The 22144-nt window shown below is 39.1% G+C and overlaps 1 protein-coding gene across 3 annotated transcripts; it reads left to right on the top strand.

The window, feature by feature from the left end:
* The first annotated feature begins 2332 nt into the window (after positions 1 to 2332).
* LOC112187646 lies at positions 2333 to 10799 on the top strand. Of its 3 annotated transcripts, none has more exons than XM_024326526.2 (10): positions 2333 to 3032; positions 3584 to 4721; positions 4907 to 5182; positions 5298 to 6308; positions 6447 to 6552; positions 6694 to 7619; positions 7697 to 8335; positions 8422 to 9011; positions 9092 to 10046; positions 10136 to 10799. In XM_024326526.2, exons 1-10 carry the CDS (start codon positions 2521 to 2523, stop codon positions 10649 to 10651), a joined length of 6669 nt encoding a protein of 2222 aa, XP_024182294.1. In that variant the 5' UTR covers positions 2333 to 2520; the 3' UTR covers positions 10652 to 10799. The 3 variants fall into 3 exon arrangements, with proteins under 3 accessions (XP_024182294.1, XP_040371337.1, XP_040371336.1); XM_040515403.1 differs by having other exon boundaries at positions 6447 to 7619; positions 10136 to 10326; positions 10459 to 10592; XM_040515402.1 differs by having other exon boundaries at positions 6447 to 7619.
* The last annotated feature ends 11345 nt before the right edge of the window (positions 10800 to 22144 follow it).

The following is a 22144-nucleotide window of genomic DNA, read 5'->3' as shown; positions in this document are numbered from 1 at the left end:
GTTTGTTTATTCTAGTGGCGGATAGTGTAATGAGAATGCGAATGTGTGTGTGTGTTTTGGAATTTGATTTAGATGAGCAATACCCGTTGGAGTAGGTGAGAGCTGAGCTGTCGGTGAAATTGGATTTTTCTAATCAGCAACTACATATGTGGTTTTGCCAGTGGAGATTGAAGGACGGTAAGCCGACGCCAACGATCGGAAGCGGCAGAGGAAGGACTCTCTGGCTGGAACGACTGGAGTGGTTTCTGAGGAAATGGCGGGGAGTGAGCCGCCGCCGCAGCAGTTGATAATAGAGGCTCGAGCTATTGCTTTTGTGGAGGCGCATCTGGAGGAGCCATTCAGGGAGGATGGGCCAATACTGGGCTCGGAATTTGATCCGTTACCACCGGGTGCATTTGGTTCCATCGACATCAACGCCATGCTGTCCTCGTTGGCACTGCCGCACATCAAAGGCTCCGACACGTCCAGGGACCTATGGCTGACGCTGGAGCAACGGTTCACGTCGATGTCGAATTGGAGAGGATGATGGCAGCATTGGTGATGGTTTGGGCGGAGGAGAAGGAGATGAGAGAGAGAAGAAGAAGAAGAAGGCTGAGGTTGAAGAAGAAGCAAAAGCCATTTTTCTTTGATTTCTTGGGCGGAGGAGAAGGAGCGGAGCTTGCTGCGGTTTGGCTAGAACAAAATCCCAGAAGAACAAGAAGAGAAGAAGAAAAAAAGAAGAAAAAGAAATGAAAAGAAAAAAAAATGAATTAACAAAAAAAAAGGGTAAATTGGTCATTTCACTTTTTTTTTTTGGGGCCCATATGCTTGCCACGTCAGCAAACAAACGACGCCGTTAGATATTTTTGACGGAAGTATTATGTTGATGCCAATATAGGTCTTTGGGTATCACATTGATACTTTTAAGAGTTCGGGTATCAAATTGGCCTTGGCAAAATAGTTTGGGGACGAGGGCTGAAATTTTCTCTTAAATTTAACCTTGTAAAAACCTCAAAAAAAAAAGAAAGTGAAAAGACTCTCTCTGAGAGCTGCACTGGTTTTTCTCTCAAACCCTAGGAACTTCGGCGTTCGTCAAGCAGTACTCGTCCGGCAGCGGCCTAGCGTCAGCGCTGCTCTTGGTAGCGATGATGTGGGGGTTGCTGCCGGACGAGTGGTGGTTATCTGCCTTGCCTTCGAGTCTTGGGGCAATTTGGCTTAGAGGTGGGACAGTGATGGCCATCGGCATCAGATCTGGCTTCGTTGCAGTGCTGAGTTGGTTGAGATCGCAAGCATCGGTTGATCATGGGTCGGTGTTCGGCGACATGGGTTGGTTCCAGGCAGTGACGGCTCGTGGAGATCAATGGCGGATCGAGATGTTTGGGTTTCCAGGTGGGTTTTGGTCGCAGCATTGCATCAAATTCTATGGAGACGGCGTCAAGACTTCTGGGGGTGGTGGCTGTGGTGGTCGGCATGGTGCTTTCGATGATGCTGCACAGTGCGGCAGGGGCTGGTTTGGGCCATGCCAACTTGTTATGCTTTTGGGCTGGGGTTGCTTTTGGGCTTCTAGGCAGCAATCTGTTATTTCAGGCTTTAGGGTTTTAAAAGGTTTTAGTTTTTATTCCAATAACCCCCTTTTGTTTGGGGAAGGTAGTGGGTTTTGGCCCAATTTATGCTTGCTTTTTTAGTGAGCTCTATTCTAAATTGCTATGGTTTTCTTTTTACACCAAGTTAATGAATCTCCTGAAGTACCACAATTGAGTGCATTAACGAAAGGAGATTCAAGGTAGTTTTCTTAGTGTAAGCTGAGATATGTAGTTGTGTAGGCTCTTGATTATTTGCGCAACAATGTACTAGTGGATGGTACCCGTATTCCCTTACCTGCTTGACCACTGAGTTAGGGTACAAGCATATATGGTTTATTTGTATGTGCCGTTCTGGCTTTGGGATTAAATGAAATCTCTATTACTCTGTCAAAAAAAAACCTTGTAAAAATCCTCAAGAAGATAAATGTCCCAAACTCTCAACCCACAAATACATAAGTGACATGTGTTTAGGACAAAATCTCGTCATCAAGTTGTGATCGTCACATACCGTTTTGGTTCCGATTATGTCATGATCATTGTAAATTTACAATTAATAAGTTGTTAGAGTAGTTAGTTAATTTTTTTTTGCAATTTTATTTTAATATTCTCTCAAATATAGCTAAGAAAACATGATATAAGTTCTAGATAAATGTAAAAAAAAAAAAAAAACTTCCTTATCAAAAATGTAAAAGTTGGATGGTAAATTTCAGTGTCTTCTCTTTTTCACTAAAATGTAAATTTCGCTGAAGCCTCATCGGTAAGTAGATTTTGCCGTTGACCGAACATAGTGAGAAGTCATCGCTTCTCCCTGGGGAAATTGGCCTCGATGATTTTGATCGGGCCGATCAGCTTCGAAGCTGGTAATGAAATTTCCCATTGGATTCTACCTTGTTCTGAGTTTCCAGCAGAGAATCGGAACCTGAAATCGATTCCAGTGAGACCCAAGTAGTATCTGTATATGGAACTACCTTCATCATCTTCTTCCCCCAACCCCCAATCAGTTCCTTCATCATCTAACTGGGAACATGATGTCTTCCTCAGTTTCAGGGGGGAGGACACCCGCAATAGTTTCACAGACCATTTATACTATGCTATGAACCAGAGAGGGGTCGACGCATTTAGAGACACTGAAAAGCTTCGGAGGGGGAAATCCATTTCACCGGAACTCCAGAAAGCAATCGAAGAGTCCAAGTTTGCGGTCACTGTTCTTTCAACCAACTACGCTACTTCAACTTGGTGTCTGGATGAACTTGCACATATTCTTGAATGCAGGAAAGTGAGGGGGCTGGAAGTTCTTCCGGTTTTTTATCATGTAGAACCATCTGAGATAAGGAAGCAAACGGGAAACTACGGCAAGGCGTTTGCTGAGCATGAGACAGATTTCAAGGACGATATGAGACAGGTGGACAAGTGGAGGGAAGCTTTAGAGGATATAGCCAGTCTCTCCGGATGGCATGTGACACAGGATAGGTAATTCTACTTACTATATTTGTTGTTCAATTGGAAGAAATTTTATATATTTACTATATTTTTTCATCATCTCTTACTTTAACTTGTTGATCAAACTCTGCCTATTTCTATTAAAGCACTTATCATCAATATATATTGAAACAAAGATGATGTTGATTTTGCTTTCGGTTTTGAGGTAGAGAGTAAGTTCATTTTGGCTGGAATGATTTCATATTGTCAATTTGTACCTTTTGGTTATGCTGGTGTCACATTCTCTAGTACTACCTTTTGGTTATGGTGCTTTTCTTTATCATTTCTATATTAGCATGAGTAGAATCTGTATGTGAAAAAAAAAAAAAAAAAAAAATTAGTGGGAATGTTTTTCAGTTGTGATATAGTTTGTTCAGTTGTTAGTTTTTCTTTATTAAATCTTCTGTTGTTTTAGATTTGACCATAATTATTTGATTGGGTTGGTTTCTGTTAATATATTTTAGGGTTATAAAATGTGAACTTTTTAAAGTTATTGTTAACAGATCCGTCTGCTCTTTGTTTTGTCATCGTTATATATGCAGAAGAGAATCAGAAGTTGTTCAAGAAGTAGTTGATGCGATTCTAAATGCACTAAATGAAATGTTATCCGTTCCTGAAAGAGAGTTAGTTGGAATGGATGCTCGTATATTAGAAATAGAGTCTCGCCTGGATCTAGAGTTAAATGATGTTCTTACCGTAGGGATTTGGGGAATGGGGGGAATCGGTAAGACAACTCTTGCTAAGGAAGTATTCAAAAAGATCCGTAACCAATTTCATCATAGTGGCTTTGTTTCCCAAGTTAGATTGCAATCCGAAGTTGAGTTGCAGCGACGTCTCTGTGAATCCTTTTTGGGGGTTGGCAATATAAATATAGATACTGTTGAAAAAGGGATCAAGTTATTGAAGAAGGCACTATTTAAGAAAAAAGTGCTTATCATTCTAGACGATCTTGATAATTTTAAACAAATAGAATGTCTAGCACCTGGAGGCCCGCTTGGAGAGAATATATGGGGTGGAGGGAGTCGACTGATTATAACAACTAGAGATAGGAGCCCATTGAGATACTTTAATGTACAAGAAAATAAAATATATGAGGTCGAAAAATTGAGAGATGAGGAAGCTTTTCAGCTGTTAAGTCAGAAAGCCTTCAAGAAAGACAATCCACCAGAGGAGTTTGTAGCGCTGTCCAAGAGTTTTCTGCAATATGCTAGTGGCCTTCCTTTAGCTCATGAAGTTCTGGGGTCATACTTGTCTAGACTAAAGGTAGATGAATGGTCAGAGATATTGCATAGACTAGATGATGATCCGGATAAAGACATTTTCAGTGTGCTTCAAATAAGTTTTGATGGATTACAGGATACAGATAAGAAAATATTTTTGGACATTGCATGTTTCTTCAATGGCGAGGATCATATCCGTGTAAAGAATATATTGAAAGGTTGTGGCTTTTCTTCCAGAATAGGTATAAGTACCCTTATTGACAAATCTCTGATTAAAATCGAAAGAAATAAACTGTGGATGCATGATTTGCTACGGTGCTTGGGTTGGCATATTGTTCGTGGAGAATCTTCTTTTCCGGGTAAACGTAGCAGGTTGTGGCTTGATGACAATGCACACAAGTACGAAGGCAGAATGTCATGGCGTTTTGAGGATGCTTGGAACGTGCTGATGGACAATACGGTGAGAGATAGAGTTAATACTACATGTAATACACTCACTCATGCATATATAATATATGTGTGTGGTGTGTTTACGCACACGTACATACATTATGTACAGTTCTTAACCTTCTGTTTTCAATTTGTATAGGATATATGTATCTTACAAATTATAATTAAACCTTACACTGAGAATCTTTTGTATAGGGAACAACTGCTGTTGAAGGCTTATTCTTAAGCTTGCCTGAAAAAGAAGAAATGCCATTGGATGATGACCCGTTCTTAACTATGCGCAACTTACGATTGCTGAAGATTTATAATGTGAACTTTCTGGATGTGCATTTCAGATATGTCTCTAAAAATTTACGACTTTTAGAATGGCACGAATGCCCTCTAGAATCTTTGCCATCTGATTTTAAATCGGACAAGCTGGTTGAATTCAAGATGCCTAACAGCCGCATTAAGCAACTATGGAATGAAACGGTATATTTGTTGCTTGGGATTTGTCCTCAAGTTCGGTTATTCTAGTTTGCTTTTCTTTTCAAGACGTGTTAATTTTTCCAATTGCTCTCATTTTTCTTTTCTTATTTCGTAACAGCTCTCTCTTAGATTGCTAATACTCATGGATCTTTCCAACTGCCAATATTTAGCCACGACCCCAGACTTCAGTAAGGTTCCAAATCTTGAGAGATTGATCCTTGAAGGTTGTACTGAGTTATCAGTAGTTCACCCAACAATTGGGGATCTCCAGCAACTGGTTTTTCTGAATCTGAAAGGTTGCGCAAGTCTAGAGAGCCTTCCTCAGTCCATCAGCTTGAGATCTCTTCGAATTTTTATTCTTTCGGGATGTTCAAAACTCGAACACTTTCCCGAGATTGTGGGGAACATGGATGCTTTATCAGAACTTTATTTAGATGGCACGGCTATACGGGTGCTGCCTTTATCAATCCAGCATTTGGAAGGCCTTGTTTTGCTAAATCTTAGCGGCTGCAGGAACCTTCCGAGTCTTCCTAGTGTTCTTTGTAGTCATTTGACATCACTGAAATTTCTCTATCTGTCATTGTGCTCAAGCATGGAAAAACTGCCAGAAAACATAGGCTACTTGAAACACTTGGAGGAGCTTGATGCTTGTGATACTGCTATAAGAAAAGTTCCTGATTCCATTTCAGGTCTCAAGAATCTAAAACTATTGTGTTTCCATGGATGTTCTGGATTCACAGGTTTAGAGTTGCCAAACAAGTTCTCAGGTTTAAGATCTTTGACAACGCTAAACCTAGGTGGATGTAATCTCGCAGAAGGGGCAATCCCCCATGACATTGGTGATTTATTCTCACTGCAAAGTCTGGATTTAAGTGAGAACAACATTTTCACTGTACCTGAAAGCATCTCTCAGCTTTCGGAGCTCGCAGAAATTTCTCTGTATAAGTGTAGCAAACTACGGTCGTTGCCAAAAGATCTTCCATCAAGTCTAAGGAGTGTAAATGTACGTGATTGTCCTATGCTGATAAACTCTTTATCTAGTTGGAGGAGATATCCTCCGCAGAAGGGTTTGAGTATCATAAACTGTCGAAAACCAGAGGAGGATGACATCTTTCCTGAACTCCATGAGGTTCCCTTCTCTCTCTCAATCACACAGATGTTAAAAAGAAAAATCGTTTTACTTCAGTATATCTGTATATGCTTTTCTTGAATCGGATGGTCATAAAGTTCAATAGTGCTAATTACTCTCTTTTATTCGAACATGCAGTTTCGTTTGGGAACTCTGGAGGAACTCGATCTTTCCTACTGCCAACACTTGAAGAAGATCCCTGACTTGAATGGGGTTCCAAATCTGAAGAAATTGATCCTTGAAGGTTGTGAAAAACTATCAGAACTTCACCCAACAATTGGGAGTCTCCAACATCTGATTTTTTTGAATTTGAAAGGATGTGTAGATCTAGAGAGCCTTCCCCGTTTCATCAGCTTGAAGTCTCTAAAAATATTTGTTCTTTCAGGATGTTCAAAGCTGAAAGAGTTTCCAGATATTAAGGGAGATATGGATAGTTTGTCTCAACTGCATTTAGATGGGACGGCATTAAGGCGTCTATCAATACCGACGAAGCATTTGAAATGCCCTATTTCGATAAATCTAAGAGGCTGTAGGAACCTTTTCACTGTTCCAGTTCTACGAAGTCTGAAATCTCTTAATCTGTCGGGCTGCTCACGTGTATCCATATTGCCATCTAACCTGGAAAGCATGAAACATTTGGAGGAGCTTGATGCCTCTGAAACTTCTATAACAGCGGTACCCTCGTCCATTTCATATTTGGTGAAGCTTGAAGTGCTATCTTTTTGTGGATGTAGTGGTTTGCAGTTGCCTAAATGGTTCTCCGATTTACGATCTTTGAAATCATTAAATCTACGGAGGTGTGGTCTAGCAGAAGAAGCGCTTGATATCCTGTACTGCTTATCCTCTCTGAAGATTTTGGATTTGGGTGAGAACAGTTTTGTGACTATACCTAATGACATCGATCGCTTATCCTCTTTGCAGCAATTGGATTTGAGTGGAAACAATATAGTGAGCATACCGCATGAAATTGGTTGCTTATACTCGTTGCAGCTTTTAGATTTGAGTGAAAACAACTTTGTGAGTATACCTAAGAGCATCTCTAATCTTTCTGAGCTTACAATACTTCGCCTGTTTAGATGTAGTAAGCTACAGTCCTTGCCAAATAATCTTCCCTTCAATCTAAAACATGTTTATGCACAAGAATGTCCTATGTTGAAGTATAATGCAGATACTTTGACAATACGGGCATCCGGAGAAGGGGTCTTTTTGATGCATTGCGGAAAATATGAGCAGGATGATGATCAGCCAAGCCACGTCCCAGTTCCAGCTCCCAAAGACCGCATTGAACTGCTGTTTCCTGTTTACATTGCGGTCTCTCTCTCTCTCTCTCTCTCTCTATATATATATATATATATCATACTGATCAAGTTTTCTTTTCTTTTTTACAGGACCGAGTGTATGGTAAAAAGCCATTTGCAATTTGTTTTCCACACAGTACAAGAATTCCCAATCTGTGGAGTCATTGGAGGAGTGGCCCTTTCGTAACAATCCCACTATCTGATGGTAACAGTGCGTGTATGGGACTTGCTCTGTTTGTTGTTTTTGAAATCCTTGAAGGCAATTTCAATAAGATATGGGAATTGGAAGAGACTATCTGTGAATTTCACACCGATGTTGGTCCTGAAAATTCCCTTGTTTTTCAAAACTTCATAGACTTCAAGGCTGGGTCATATGCACTTTGTTGCTATGAACCGCGAGGGGGGCAATTTAGTGGGATGTTCGATAAACCAAGCTCACAACTTCGAGCTTCAGTTTCAATGAAGAGACCAAATTTAAAAGTGAGAGGTTGTGGGATACATCTAATGTCAGAGGAAGACACTGCAGAGTTTGTAAAAAGTTTAGCAAATCAGACTGCCACTCAACACCTCGATTCCAATTTCAATCAACATTGCGAGTACCTATTAAATGAGGAGACAACAACTGGTGACCTGATGGATGTGGGATCTACTTCAACTTTCAATGAAGATAGCTGCAGCAAAAGTTTCTCTAAATTCAAATTGAGAGGAGAGCTGTCGATACTCTATGAGGTTCCTCTCTCCCATATATAATTATGTACCTCTACTAGGTTCGCCAATTCAGTTCACCATATGTGACTAATTTTATGCTTTAACAGGGATGCAATGGACGTGAGAATAGTTTCCATTTTTGCTTTCCTGCTCCCGTAATTTCAGCCCCACCCTGGTTCTTCCATCACCATGCAGGGGATGTAACTTTGTGTTACATCACTAAAAACTTACTTGATGATCAGAGATGGGTGGGATTAGAACTATATGTTCAATTTTCTCGGTGTACATCTACTTCTACATCTGGCAATAGTAGTTTTTTCTTTTATGTTGATATTTGCTCTCATGATCATGAAAGTATAGTAAGGCACGGATCCCTCAAGATAAACAGTTGTGTTGGGACCTCAGATCAACTTGTTGTATTACATGTACCACGTGTTCATTTTCAACAGCAGTTGAATCAATGTCAGGGTATTAGCGCATTGTTCAGAACCATAGATGCAGAGATGGATGTCCAAGTGTGTGGAAGCCGTTTAGCTTTCGAGCATGATTTGGAAGACTTGATCCATTCATTAACTGCTGCTGTCGGCACGTTGGGGCAACATGTCCTTACTCAACCACGCTCCCCGGCCCAACCTGTTGATCGGCGCAATGCAGAGGAAGCAGAAATGCCCATCAATTGCTGTTCCTGTTTTCAGAGGTTAAACTAATTCGTAATGTGCTGCAGAGAAAAGTTTTATTTGCTAATGCATCAATTAATTATCTAAATAACTTCTGCAGATGCAGAAGTACTGCACTAGTACTACCAGAACAAGCTCCTTCTTCTTCAATTGTGCAGCTGCGAAATTATAGATGCTATCTCCAGCAACAGCAAGGTTTTGGGGAGTCTGACGTTAACCAGTTGGTCCACTTCAGATCAGTAATGTTACTCCACTCCAGAAGCCTTTTGGAAAACAGGGACCGAAACCAAGAAAACATTGCCGAAAAGGATAAATCGTTGGTGTTGGCTCATCATCATGTACATATAATGGCTGAGACTCAACTTCAGGGAAGCTATAGTTCACCACAGTGGAAGAGATGCCTGAAGTTGTTGCTTAGGCGGTACAAGGTGGCTACTCTCAGTCTCGGTGGACATGAAATTTCAGCTCTCAAGAATTTTGATCCTTCCTCCCCATACAATATTATTTGTTTCTCTGACAACGAAATTCCAGTGTGGTTCAAACATGAGATGTCGTATCAGATGTCTTCTAGGTCTAGGGTGGGAATCAAACTACCTCCAAGATTGCACGAGGATGAGAATTGGACAGGACTTGCTATATGTGTTACCTTTGAAGTTCATGACCAGCGTCCAGCTACCTCCCCAGTCAAACTTCTCTGTCACTTGAGAGCCAAGGACAACTATTGCTTGAATCCTATCCCTATGTGTTCCATCACTAAAGAGAAACTCAAGTCGTTGCATCTTGGTCGATTCATTTGGGTAACCTACATCCCCAGTATTTTTCTAACGGAGTTCAGTGTGATTAGTGATGTAGAGGCCAGAATTTATGTTGGTTGCAGAGGCTTGACAGTGGACAAGTGTGGTATGCGTCTCTTGTACCGGCAAGAAGAGGGGGAGTTTGAGAACACAATAACCGAATGCTGGACCTCTTTCTTCGATAATCTGTCTTTCATCCGTCAACTTGTAGAAGCAGATGATCAACCGCATGAACTTCCAATGCTTGAAGTGCGTACCAAGGTCTCTCTTCCTCTCTCTTGCATATCTATTATATCCATTTACTACTGTCGTAGTTGCATAAATGTGCATTTATTTTTATTTTGACTTAGGTCTTTGATCCGGATTTAATATACAATGCAATCTGCCCTTCTAATGAAATTCTGGAGTGGTTCGGGCATCGAATTGAGGATTCCTCGGATGCCAGCTGGGGCTGCGAATTCCAGTTACCACCATCTCTGAGCGACACAAATTGGATAGGATTGTCCATCTGTGTATCATACCGTATTAGAAGAGTGGATTGGCACGAACCTAATTCCCACCCCTTTAATTTAACATTGAAAACCAGAAACAATGCTTTGTCGTCTCTGCATCGGTATCAAAGTAGCAATGAAGAATATCAGTTCGTAAACAGTTGTCGTATTATGAATCGTAGATTCATTTGGCTCTCCTACATACCACGACGCTGGTTTCTACATCAGCTAAATGATGAGTCTGTCCTCTTTGCTTCACTCCGGGACACCTGGTGGAGCCCGGCCAAGATCTATCACCGATTTGTATATGCGCAGGAAGAGTTCAAGCAGCTCTGTTTCAATCTCGATCGACCTGGTGCCCGTGCCCCACAGTAAAATAATTAGGATCACGATCGATTTCTTGTATTATACCTTCAATTAATTTAGGGCTATTTCCCGTTTACCCAGTTTTTCCAAGTATTATGCCCAAGCACACATGTATTTATGTATCTTACTATTCACTTGTGAAAAGACTAAAAGGGGTTATTCCTATACTAGCCTGAGTTCTAGAGCATTTGTCTTCCTTAGAAAATCTTTTTTTTAAAACAAAAATGGAAACAAGACTAGCCTTCTACATGCTCAAGTTTTTCTCCTACGGCTCCCTGCCTAGCGGATACTTTAACAGGCGGTATCACTGCTGCTTGTCTTAATCTTAGTTTTAAAACTGGTTTTCTCTGGTAGGCTAATACTTTTCAAACTTTCAAAACTCGTATAGGAAACCGAAAATGATAGTTAAGAGGATAAAGCAATACTATGGAACAGATAGTGATAGGTAGAGATGCAAAACATATAGTAATAGATACTTTGCTACTTTTGACAAACACAGATGGGTATTCCTTATTTTATTTATTCAACAGAAGTACATGCTAGAAATTCAGAGCCTCATTCTCAGGTAAACAGCAAAAGGCTGTTTAGCTATCCATAAGAATGAAAGCAGGAACTTACTTGTAATGAAAGCACACTATTGCTGTTTAGGAAACAAGCTGCTACTATGGCTTTCGTACTTCTTGAGTGAAGACTCTTCCCTCAATTTTTCGATGCCTTACAAATGGAACTTAAAGCTCTTTATATAGAGAGCGGAACTCAAACTATAATTCAAAACATAAAATATACAGGATAGCTCCGTGAACTTTTGCTTTTCTGAGTGCTCCTGCTGGTGGAGGTCGGATGGAGAAAAACAAAAGCCTTCTGGCAGGTGAAATGCTTTCTACTATTTCTTCTTTTGAAAAAGTAGCTTTAACTTTTCTTAAAGTCAAAAGGTGCTACAGTAGTTGCCTTTGGGAATCTCACCTATATTTCACCCGTGATGCTACATGTTCTCGTCTGTTTCTGAATGGTAGCCAAAGACAAAGGAGCTGTTGTCTGTCTGGGCCATTCTAACAGTAGTAGCATTGTCTTCAACATCAGTATCGACATACATTTTATAGTGGTTGTCATTTTCAAGTTTTTCCACCCACCGCATGCATGCCATAGTTGAATCTATCTCTTTTCTGGTGAGAGATATGAATAAGTCACTGCTGACTACGTCAGGATGATCGTATGCAGTGATAATTATTTTTTCTCCTGCTGCCAGGAATGTATTGCTGATGTCTTCAGAGATGATCTTCTTCATGTATTCCAGAGCCATAGCCTTCATCCAAGGAATGCTTGAATTTGGTTGACCATTGTATGCTACACAGGCTGGTTGAAGATATTTTTTTTGAATAATTCTCACATAATGATATGGAGGAATATATTCAACTTCTCCGTTTGCCTTCTGACTCCATTCTGGAGGAGTGGATCTGAACTTCAGACGCAGTATGTAGTTATTTCTCCTGATGTTTTTAACTGTGTTAACAATAATGGGTGGCAAACCTTTTAGATCATCATTAGTTTTAGTCCATAGATTATGGACAAAACCATTTTCAACAAGCCAAAGCTTGTGTTCTTGGGGATGTTCACTCTGAACATTTACCAGGTATCTTCCAACATATGGTCCTGCGACAATGAAGAGAGTTGGAGGAACTAGGTCTTCTGAATTGTGCCTTCCTATCAGATTGTGGAATTCATGCCAATCTAATTCATTAAGTGCCATGATAGGGACCCTAGCACTTTTGGGACTTTCAAGGAAGGAGATTTTCTCTTTTCTGACAGCACTCTGCTGTGTAGGAAGCTCTTCACCTTGTGGTCTACCATTTTCATAGAGTTCTTCAGCTAGTGCGAAAAGGGCTGGGAACATCAGACCACTGCTTCTTTCTTGAAAGGCAAATAAGAGATTATCCAGGATTGCCTTCTGGTGATAAGCTAGTCTCCTGCCAGTTCTGAACACAGGAGTATCAAAAGTTCTTAATTCATAATTAAAAATATTTATAACTCTACTAGGAGTTGGTCTGCTTTTTGGCAAAGCAGCAGCCATCAACGGTCTTGAGGTGCCTTTACCGTCTGCCGTTTGAGACGGGCTAGCCAATCCTTTACCCTGGGATTGATCAGTTGAGGCTAAGCCTTTTGAGCTTAGCAGAAACCTTTTAAGGACCTTTTCTTTGGTTTCTTTTGGATCCTCTTCAGGTTCCTGTTCTTTCCCAGGTCTTCTGCTTCTGGGATTACGACCTTCGTCGTCTTCTTTTTGGCTGAACATGGCTAATTCTCAGGTTAAACCGTCTGGAAGATAATTCTTGTTTCCTGCAATTAATTCAACAGTATAATCATATTGGTTAAGAAACAATTGCCAGTTTGCTAATCTTCCTCTATCAGCAGCTTTGTCAAGTTTAAAATTCTTTACTCTAGCACAATCGGTGCGAACAGTAAAGGGTTTTCCAAGATAAGCTGGAGAATTTAAAATCGTTTTCTTGACAGCCAAAATCTCTTTTTCCACTGTGGGATAATTTAGTTCTGCAGGGCTGAACTTGCCACTACAAAATTTGCAAATTTTTTCAATGTTAGTTCCAGGCGCTCTTGCCAGGACAACACCAGACCAGTAATTATCACTCGCATCTGTCTGGAGGATAATTTCATCATTCTCTTCTGGTTGTTGAAGAGGAGGGAGGTTTTTGCAGACGTTTTTTATCTGCTTCACGATCTTTTCATCATCTTCGGTGAAGTTCCATTTTTTCTTGGAACTTGTCTTGGGAGATAACATTGCTGTTAACCCTGAGATTTTAGGGATGAAATCTCTCCCATAATTTATGACACCAAGGAATCTCTCTAGACTCTTAGCATCAGGAATTCTGTCTGGAAACCTCCAGATCTTTTCAAGAATATGGGGTTGGAGCTTTATGATTCCATTCTTGATGTTTATTCCTAGGAAATCAACTTCATCAAGGATAAAGAAGATTTTCTTCTCGCCTAGGATAATTCCATGCTGAACTATCAGCTTTACCACCTCATGGAGTTGCTTCATGTGTTCTTCTCTGTTTTTGGAGAAGACCAGGATGTCATCTATGTAGACGACGCAGAACTCCGCCACATGCTTGAAGATGTTGTCCATCTTTCTTTGGAAGATTGAGGGAGCTTGCTTGAGACCAAAAGGCATTACTAACCATTCGTAATGGCCTTGAGGTGTTCCAAATGCAGTAAGAGGTATGCTCTCAGGATGCATCTTGACCTGCCAGAAACCCGACTTTGCATCTAATTTCGAAAAGACTTTGGCTCCTCTGAGCTGGTTGATCAGTACTCTTACTTGAGCGATCTGATAACCGTCTTTAACAGTTTTCTTATTGACGTCTCGGTAGTCAATCACCATTCTAGCTTTGCCTCGTAGATTCTCTGCATGATTTCTTACATAGAATGCTGAAGCATGATGAGGGCTAGTGGACGGTTGAATTAATCTCTTTTTCAGGAGATCTTCAATATCACTTCTGAATTCTTTTTGATCTTCCTCTTTGTACTGAGGAATGGCTTTGACATGGCAGATGGCGTTCATGTCATGCAATCTTAATTCACAGACCACTGGGTCTTTCTCCCAAAACTTCTGAGGATTTGTATCCACATTCTGCTCGAGTAGTTTCTTGATTTTTTCAAGAGTGGGAGTTTGTTGAGACTCAAGCTTGTTCTGAAAGTGCTTGAGGTTATGCTCATGGATGAAACTAGCTTCTTCATCTTCACTAGTCTCTTCTTCTTCTTCTTCTTCTGAAGATTCTTCAACAAGCAGTTCTTCTTGTTGTTTAATTTGGAGTATGGGTTCAAATTTGGGTTTGTAGGGGGGAAGATCACCACTATTTTGTTGCGATCTCTGATACTGAGTAGTAAAACCGGGACCGACCACACTGAGTGCGTGTGTGAGTCTGTCTGCCCAGAACACCCGTTCTCCTTTTCTAAAGCCTATTGCTTCTTCATCCTGAATGAATCGTTGTTGGAGAATAAAATCATTTCCCAACAAGAAATCAGATCCTTGGCCTTCAGATTGCCAAACATTCTGGATGGTGAATGTTCCTCCACCGATGGTGATATGAACATTTTTTGCTACTTTCTTCATGGTGAGATGGCTTCCATCAAATGTGACACCAGTAGCTGAGTTTTTCTTATCTTCTTTCCAGAGTTCATCTGGGATTGCAAATCTTTTTGCAACAGTAAATCCTGATCCATTGTCTACAAAAGCATGTAGATGATATTTTCTGTAATCAGGGAATTTTAGTCCGATCTCTATGTAGTTGCTGTATCTACTTGTAGAGACGACTTTCGAATGCTGAAGCCCATTTTCTTGAGCTTCTTGTTCCTTGGGAATGAATGGCTTACATTCTTTTGGAACATTTTCCTGAGTGGGTGATTTATCATCCCAGTCTGTAGGAATTATCTTCTTGCTGTCTGGATCTTTGAACCAGGACGGAGGATCATATCTGACTTTATAATCATACTTGCCGGATGGTTGGCCAAGTAGATCCCATGTGTCAGTAACCTCTTGTCGTTCTAAGAGATGAACAGTTTCTGGTGTTTTTACCAGTTCTACATTATCTGGTATTTCAACCAATTCAATATCTTCATCGATTGTTTCTTCACCGATGATTTCTTCCTTTATTTCTGAGGAAGATGATTTCATGGTTTCCGTTTCAGCTTCTTTTGCTTTTTTCTCAGCGAAATACTCTTCATATTTTTGTTCAACCAATTGGCTGACAAGACCATTCTTGGTTTTTCTTCTTGCTTCAGCTATGAAGCATTCTTTGTGATAAGTCTTCTTAGACTCTTCACAGAACATAGGGAGACCATTCTTTTCGTGACAAAAGCAGTAGTCACAAACGAATGAGCCAGGGTTTACCTGATAGGAAGACATGAAGGATTCTGTCTTGCTTTCTTCCCAGTTCTTAATTCGTAGAACATTCATTTGTCTGGATTCGAAGTGCTCTACTTCAGAATCTATCTCAGACTCTTCTGATGAAGTTTCTTCTTCTTCAGACCAGGCAGAGTAAACTGATCTGTCGTCATCTTCATCATCAGAATAGGCTATTTCGTAGCCTTTCATGTTTGCTACTTCTACTATTTGCTCATATTCTTCAAAGAGAGCTTTAGTAGATCTTTTACTCTTTTCCGGGCATTCATTGACATAGTACCCTTCAGCTTTACACAGCCAACATCTGCAAGCTTTTTTGCTAGGTTGTTTATGCTGATGAGTATTCTTTTTTTTTTTTTGAAGAATTTCTTTTGTGGATCTTCATCCTGTTGCTTCTTGTAATTGGAACTCTTCTTGAATTTCCAATTCTTCTTCTGATTACTCTTTTTGAATCTTTTAGAGTAATATTTTTCCTTTTTCTTTTTTCTGTGGAATTTAGATTCATGACATCCCCAGTTTGTGGGCATATCTAGTATTCCGTAACAGAAATTTTCAACTCCTTTGAGTTGCTTCTTGGCCATCTTAGCTCTAAGATTGGCTTTGCATTGCTCCTTCAGTAATTGCCTGATTCTGTCGGCAATTCCTCCAACTGAAAATCTTTCAATTGGTTTTTCAGCTATGCTTTCTCTCACAGCTGTTCTCCACGGTTCAGGGAGCTTTCTGTGCAACAGATTAACTAGATCAGTATTTTCTAGTTCACCAATTGTACAGTAATATTCCTGAAACTCATTCAGGTATTCTTCGAAATATCTCATGTCACAGATTTTGAGAGCATAGATATTCGACTTTGCCGTTTCTTTGGCTTTTTCACTCAGATTTGAGAGATCTCCACAGAATTGATCGTACAGGGGTACTGCAAAATCATACGGAGACTTTGAATTTTTTATTTCTTCAAGCCAGTCTCTTCCTTTGGCAGTTTCTTTAAAGGATAGGTAGTACTTTTTTGCCACTCCTGTGAGAGTAGTTTCATAATACACCTGCAAATCTGGTGCTTCAAATTTGCCAAGGGTAAGTGCAGAAGCCATCATCAGGCTATCTACCCATTGGTCAATAGTTTTTCTTTTATCTAGACTCTTGTCTAGATTCAACCAGATGCCATAGTTTGTGATTGGAACTCTTGGCAGATTTTCCTCTGGGACAAATCTTTGAGAATTTCTTTCTCCTTTTTTTACCCGTGGGGGCTTTCTGAAATGGGAGTTTTGTTTCCCTTATTTCTTTTTTTATGAAAGTTTTGGAGCTCTCTCCATCTTCCATTTCAATATCTTGATAAGGAAAGACTTTTCTCGTCTTTCTGAATTTGAATTCTTTCATCTCTTCGATTAGTTTTTCTAATCGGTCAGGACTTTCACAATTCTCAGCTTCTTTGTAAAGATCAAAGAGCTTTTCGGTACTGAGCATATAGACTGGTCTGTTCAGATCAGCTTCCAGTTCTTCTTCTGATATTGGCTCTTCAATAGTGGGTTTTGTACCACTGACACCGGCTTCTCTGGTGCTGTAGCTTCTTCTCAGAAGACTGCTGTTTATCCTGATGTTCTCAGGACAGACATCACTTTTTCTGTGATTGTCGAAGTTGAGGCTGATTTCTCCTGTTTTTCTACTCTCGTAGATTTTTGCTGTTGCTCTTTCCGGTAGCTTTTTTGGACCGGATAATTTCCATTCAAGAGGAAAAGTTACTTCATTCCAAGCAACCTTGTGAATCTGCTGTGAATGGTTCTTCTGGCTGGTGAGGAATCCAGTAGTGAGACCAGGGATGTTGGAGATCCTTGTCTTCGGTTCTACTGTGGTGCTCATCAGTTTATAGTATACTCTGTACACTATCGCCAATTCTTGCATTTCTTCTTTCATGGATATTCCATCTGTCTTGACTCTCAGTCTGAGACAGTGGGCTGCATCCTTCAAGCTGGTGGTGAAGTTGGGGAAGCAGTTGAAATATGCTACTTGGTTGCACAGTGATGCTTCTAAGGTTCCCAACAGACTAGCTTGGAAGTCGGTCAGTCTGTTGTCTTGTAGGACACATAGGACTGAATAGTTGATGCCTTCTCTTGCCAAAAGCTTTATGCCGACTTGGACTGCTCCAATGTGCATAAATTGGTACTTCTTTGCTTGTGCTCTGGCAACTTCAGCAGGGGTGATCATCAAGAGATCTGTCTCTCCTGTTGTTGAGGGGGTTGTGAATTCAAGTATTTTGAAGTGATGGCTATCCATTAGATCAAATGTTCCCCTTCTGTAGATCTGTTTGAAATCTAGCTTTGGTATTGAGGCGTTTTTTACCTCATGCTCGATTTCATTGTATTCAAATTCTTCAGAATTTAGGAGTTGAACTCCTTTCTTTTTTCCAAAGATGCTTAACATCTTCATTTCTCTTTTCTCCGGGTTTTCATACCGGATATTAGTCTGACTAGTAGATGGTTCCAGAAAAATCATATTTGGAACACGATTTGTGTCTGGTTTTTCTAATGGTTTGAATCCATTAGTCTTCTTTTTTACTGTAGGCAATTTCTTGTCCTTCAGTATAGAATCCAGCGTTTTTTGCTGTTCTTTGATTTTTCTACTAACACTCGTTAGTTTTTCTTCTTCCGTTTTTGGAAGATCTTTGATATAATCCAGTTTGTTTTCCAATCTTTCCAATTGGTGGATTATAGCGGGAAATTTTTCTAGAGTCGACTGACATCTAGATACTTCTAGTAACAGCTTCTGATATTTCTCATCAGAAGATTTCAGTAGAGAATTTATTTTCTCTAATAACAATTCTGACATTGTCCCCATTAAGGAGGGGTTCTCCTTGAGCTATTTTTACAAGCTCTGATACCAGTGATGTGCGGATCTAACCAATGCTCAAATAATCTAGAGGTTTTTGTTCCTCTTCAAGAACATATAAGAGATTATCAATCTCTTGCTCTATTTTATAGATTCTAGTCTGTAGTCTATAAATGATATCCCAATAGTTAGGTGATTCTCTATCAAGATTATCTCTATAGGCTCTCAGCTTTCTCAGTTTTTCTCTCTCTTTTTGTAATTCTTTGCTAGTACTTTTACAGATAGCAACTAATTCAAGTCTGTCAACGATCGATATTATGAATAGTAAAACGTACTGTTTACCTTTGAATAAAGGATGCTTTTCTAGCAGTCTTCTGTTTAAACAAATAAATTTTGGAATGGGCCCACCACGTTTCATCAATTGTAGCTAAAAATATTAAACATATTATAAACTATTGTAAAGAAATAACAGGAGGGTACTGACGGAAAGAAAAAGTGAAAGTTGTGTGAATAAGAAAGAAAGGGACGTCTTTCTGGGTGAAGAGGAACGAAACTAATTTGTTGGGGTTTTTGGGAAGTATTTTGCTAAAACCAGGGTGTATGAGCATTAACCCATTAATTTATCACGACATTTGTGATAAATAGTAAGCAGAGACGGACATTCTCACTTTGAAAGATATGCTCCGAGTGTCCAGTGTTCCCCTTGTGCATATGCAATATTAGAACCGTGAAGGTTCAATTATTTGAACTCAATAAATATCTTTTTGTTGTAAATATTATTATCTATGTGGATGTCTATGTAAATACTCATTAGTTATGTACTTTGATGTAAACCCTACCTCTATATAAAGGAGGCTAATGAGACTGAATGAGAACACTCCTACTTCCCCCTAACTATTCTCTCTCCATTTTCTTCCTACTTTATAACACGTTATCAGCACGCTTGCTCTTATTTTTTCTCATAAACTCTATGATGATTTATGAGTTTTTGGTGCAACTTTGTTTGTTTTTGACCATAACTCATAATGTATGGGTTAAAATTAAGGTTCTATATGATGACACAACCACTATAGTTTCATCAAATATCTCGATTATTTATTTTTATTGATTTGGATCCCTTTATATGCTGCACCTATAATCCATTTTTTTCTACTGTTCCATATACTTTGTTCATACAACGCTTTCGTTGCCAAGCATGTTTAATCATACATGCAAGTTGAATGATTCATATTTATATACAATTTCCAATTAAATATTATTTATTTATTATTCTATTTGTTTGTTTCATTAATAGCTATACCATACCATAGTTACATAATCATGGAACTTACAAATTCATTTTGAGATTAGGTTTCCTCTTATCATAAGCCCCAAAAGCTCACGGGTGTCTGGGCGTAATTGACTTTCGCAGTTTATTTTAAGCTCAAGTCTGTGACTGTACACACACACTTATGCCGGTGAATTTTTTTTTTATCTGCACCATAACTTTAGGCTTATCTCTGTTGATGCCAATTTTTTTGATTGTTTTTCACCAAGTATAAACTTTGGATAATCCAGGCTATAAGAATTTCCAAAAATCCAGTCTTTCAATTGAAAGAATTTCATGTATGTATTTATCTATTTTGGCCATTTGATTCACCTTCTTCTTTCATTCAATTTGAAAAATTTACAGTTGTTGTAATTGTGAATTTGTAATCACAAGAGATAAAAAAACAAAAGCTTCATGATCCAAATTACACGAGGTCCTGAAGTTCCTCGAGAGTTACACAATCAAAATTGTGACATGAAAATTTCTCAAAGCTTAATGAGGGCCAGAAGTTCCTCAGAATTATACAATGATCAAAATAGCATGTTGCTTGATCTCTGATCATATGGGGACCTGAAGTTCCTCTAGGGTCATGAAATGTAAATTGGAAAATTGTGACATGAAGCTCTTCAGAGTTTATACAATTACGAGGGCCAGAAGATCCTCAGAGCTATACAGTCGAATATATAAACTCATCTTAACCCCCAAATTATAAGAGGGCCTGAAGTTCCTCTAATTTTTTTTTCGATAAAGGGGTTCAAACCACCTCCAGAAGCTGTAGTTCGAGGATGGACACCAAGTCAATGCCAGAAGCCTCTTGACTATACATTTTTTTTTATATGAAGAGAATTTGTCCAAAAGACAATATTACGTTCTTGTGCAATTTGAAGAGAGATAGAAAATTATCATGAACCAGACCAAAAGTTCTATCTTCATTAATGGAACCAGAAGTTTCGAGTAAATTTTCATATTACGATTGATACATTCTTCTTTATGCTTGCTTAAAGCATTCCACCTTAGAACCTGAAGTTCTAATTGTGCAGACTCGGACCGTAAGTTTTCGAGTATATGGACAATTTATCAAAGAGCTTTAACCTCAACCTGAAGTTTTGAGGGAATTATTTTGACACGAAATTATAAGTAAGCTTATATTCAACTATTGGTTATTTAGTTAACTAACGAGTACAACGAGTATATCCTTTGAATTCAGGTATGTCATTTTTTTTATTAATATCTTTTTTTTCTTTCCTCAATCATAAGTTTTGAGAAAGTGATCCACTAAACCAATTTCGTGATTGTGAGTTTTGTAATTAAAAGAGATCGAAACCTGCAGTTCCTTGATCCTTAATTACATGAGGACCTAAAGTTCCTCAATTATCATACTCACTAGATGACCATCTAACATATCTCATTTATAAGTTATGGTCATGATTGATGCTACTACAAGATGGTCACATGTAAATACCATATTTTAGAACATGCAGTTCTAATTAGTAAAACTCGAACTAGAAGTTACGAGTAAAAATATAATGGAAACTTAATGTTTCCCGATTATAAGAGGACTAGAAGTTCCCCAACTTGGTATTACATGAAAATGGGCGTACAGTCTCTCTTCTTATAATTGTGAACCTGAAGTTCACTCCACTCTTAGAACCTGAAGCTTCTAATTGTGTAGACTCGAACCTAAAGTTTCGAGTGGATCAAGAATGAAAAAGTTCTAGTATGTGGCACCCTCGAACCTAAAGTTTCGAGTAAGTTGTTTTCAACATGAGATTGTACAAGAATCTGAAGTTCTAAATCCTGACACATCCCATTTATGAAAACGTTGTGTCAACAACATAATGCAATCGTGTTCATGGTCTTTAAAGCTCAGTAATAACTAAAATCTTAGGTCTTGTAGATCTGATTGATCGATGACTCCGGAAGAGTTCATCTAGTGGAGTATAGTTGCATTATGCACCTCCAAAGAGACATATGTTGGAAGAGCTTGCTATCTTGTATGGGTTGTATCATAAAGCCAATTTTGAAATGGCTAAATTATAACCACAAGAAGAGGGATAATGGCAAATGAAAAGACCATATAAGTGGTGCCCAAAAAAATCATGGGAATGCTTTCTACATGTGAGATGGAATTAAGCATTGGGCATATGCATGTTTTCCACTCCATACTACGGCGGATTTTTATCATGCCACTCTGGAAGAGAAGTGACCAAAGTAAGCACTGAGATGCTTTCAACATGCTGGATATTCCACCGTGCTATGTTAAGATTCCTTCTTTATTTTGGCTAGGACTTCCACCATAATAATATTGAAACATGGTGTTGTGAATTTTGTGATTGAAAGCTATTAGAACCTGAAGTTTCTTTATCTTTAATCACATGAGAACCTGAAGTTTCTCAAAGGCATCGCCAAAAAGAGATCGAAACTTGAAGTTTCTTGCTCCTTGATTATATGAGAGCTTGCAGTT

Source organism: Rosa chinensis, chromosome 2 (assembly GCF_002994745.2).
Source record: "Rosa chinensis cultivar Old Blush chromosome 2, RchiOBHm-V2, whole genome shotgun sequence".
NCBI classification, from domain to species: Eukaryota; Viridiplantae; Streptophyta; class Magnoliopsida; order Rosales; family Rosaceae; genus Rosa; species Rosa chinensis.
The sequence above is the reverse complement of the archived record's forward strand: the minus strand, read 5'-3'. Positions and strand labels throughout refer to the sequence as shown.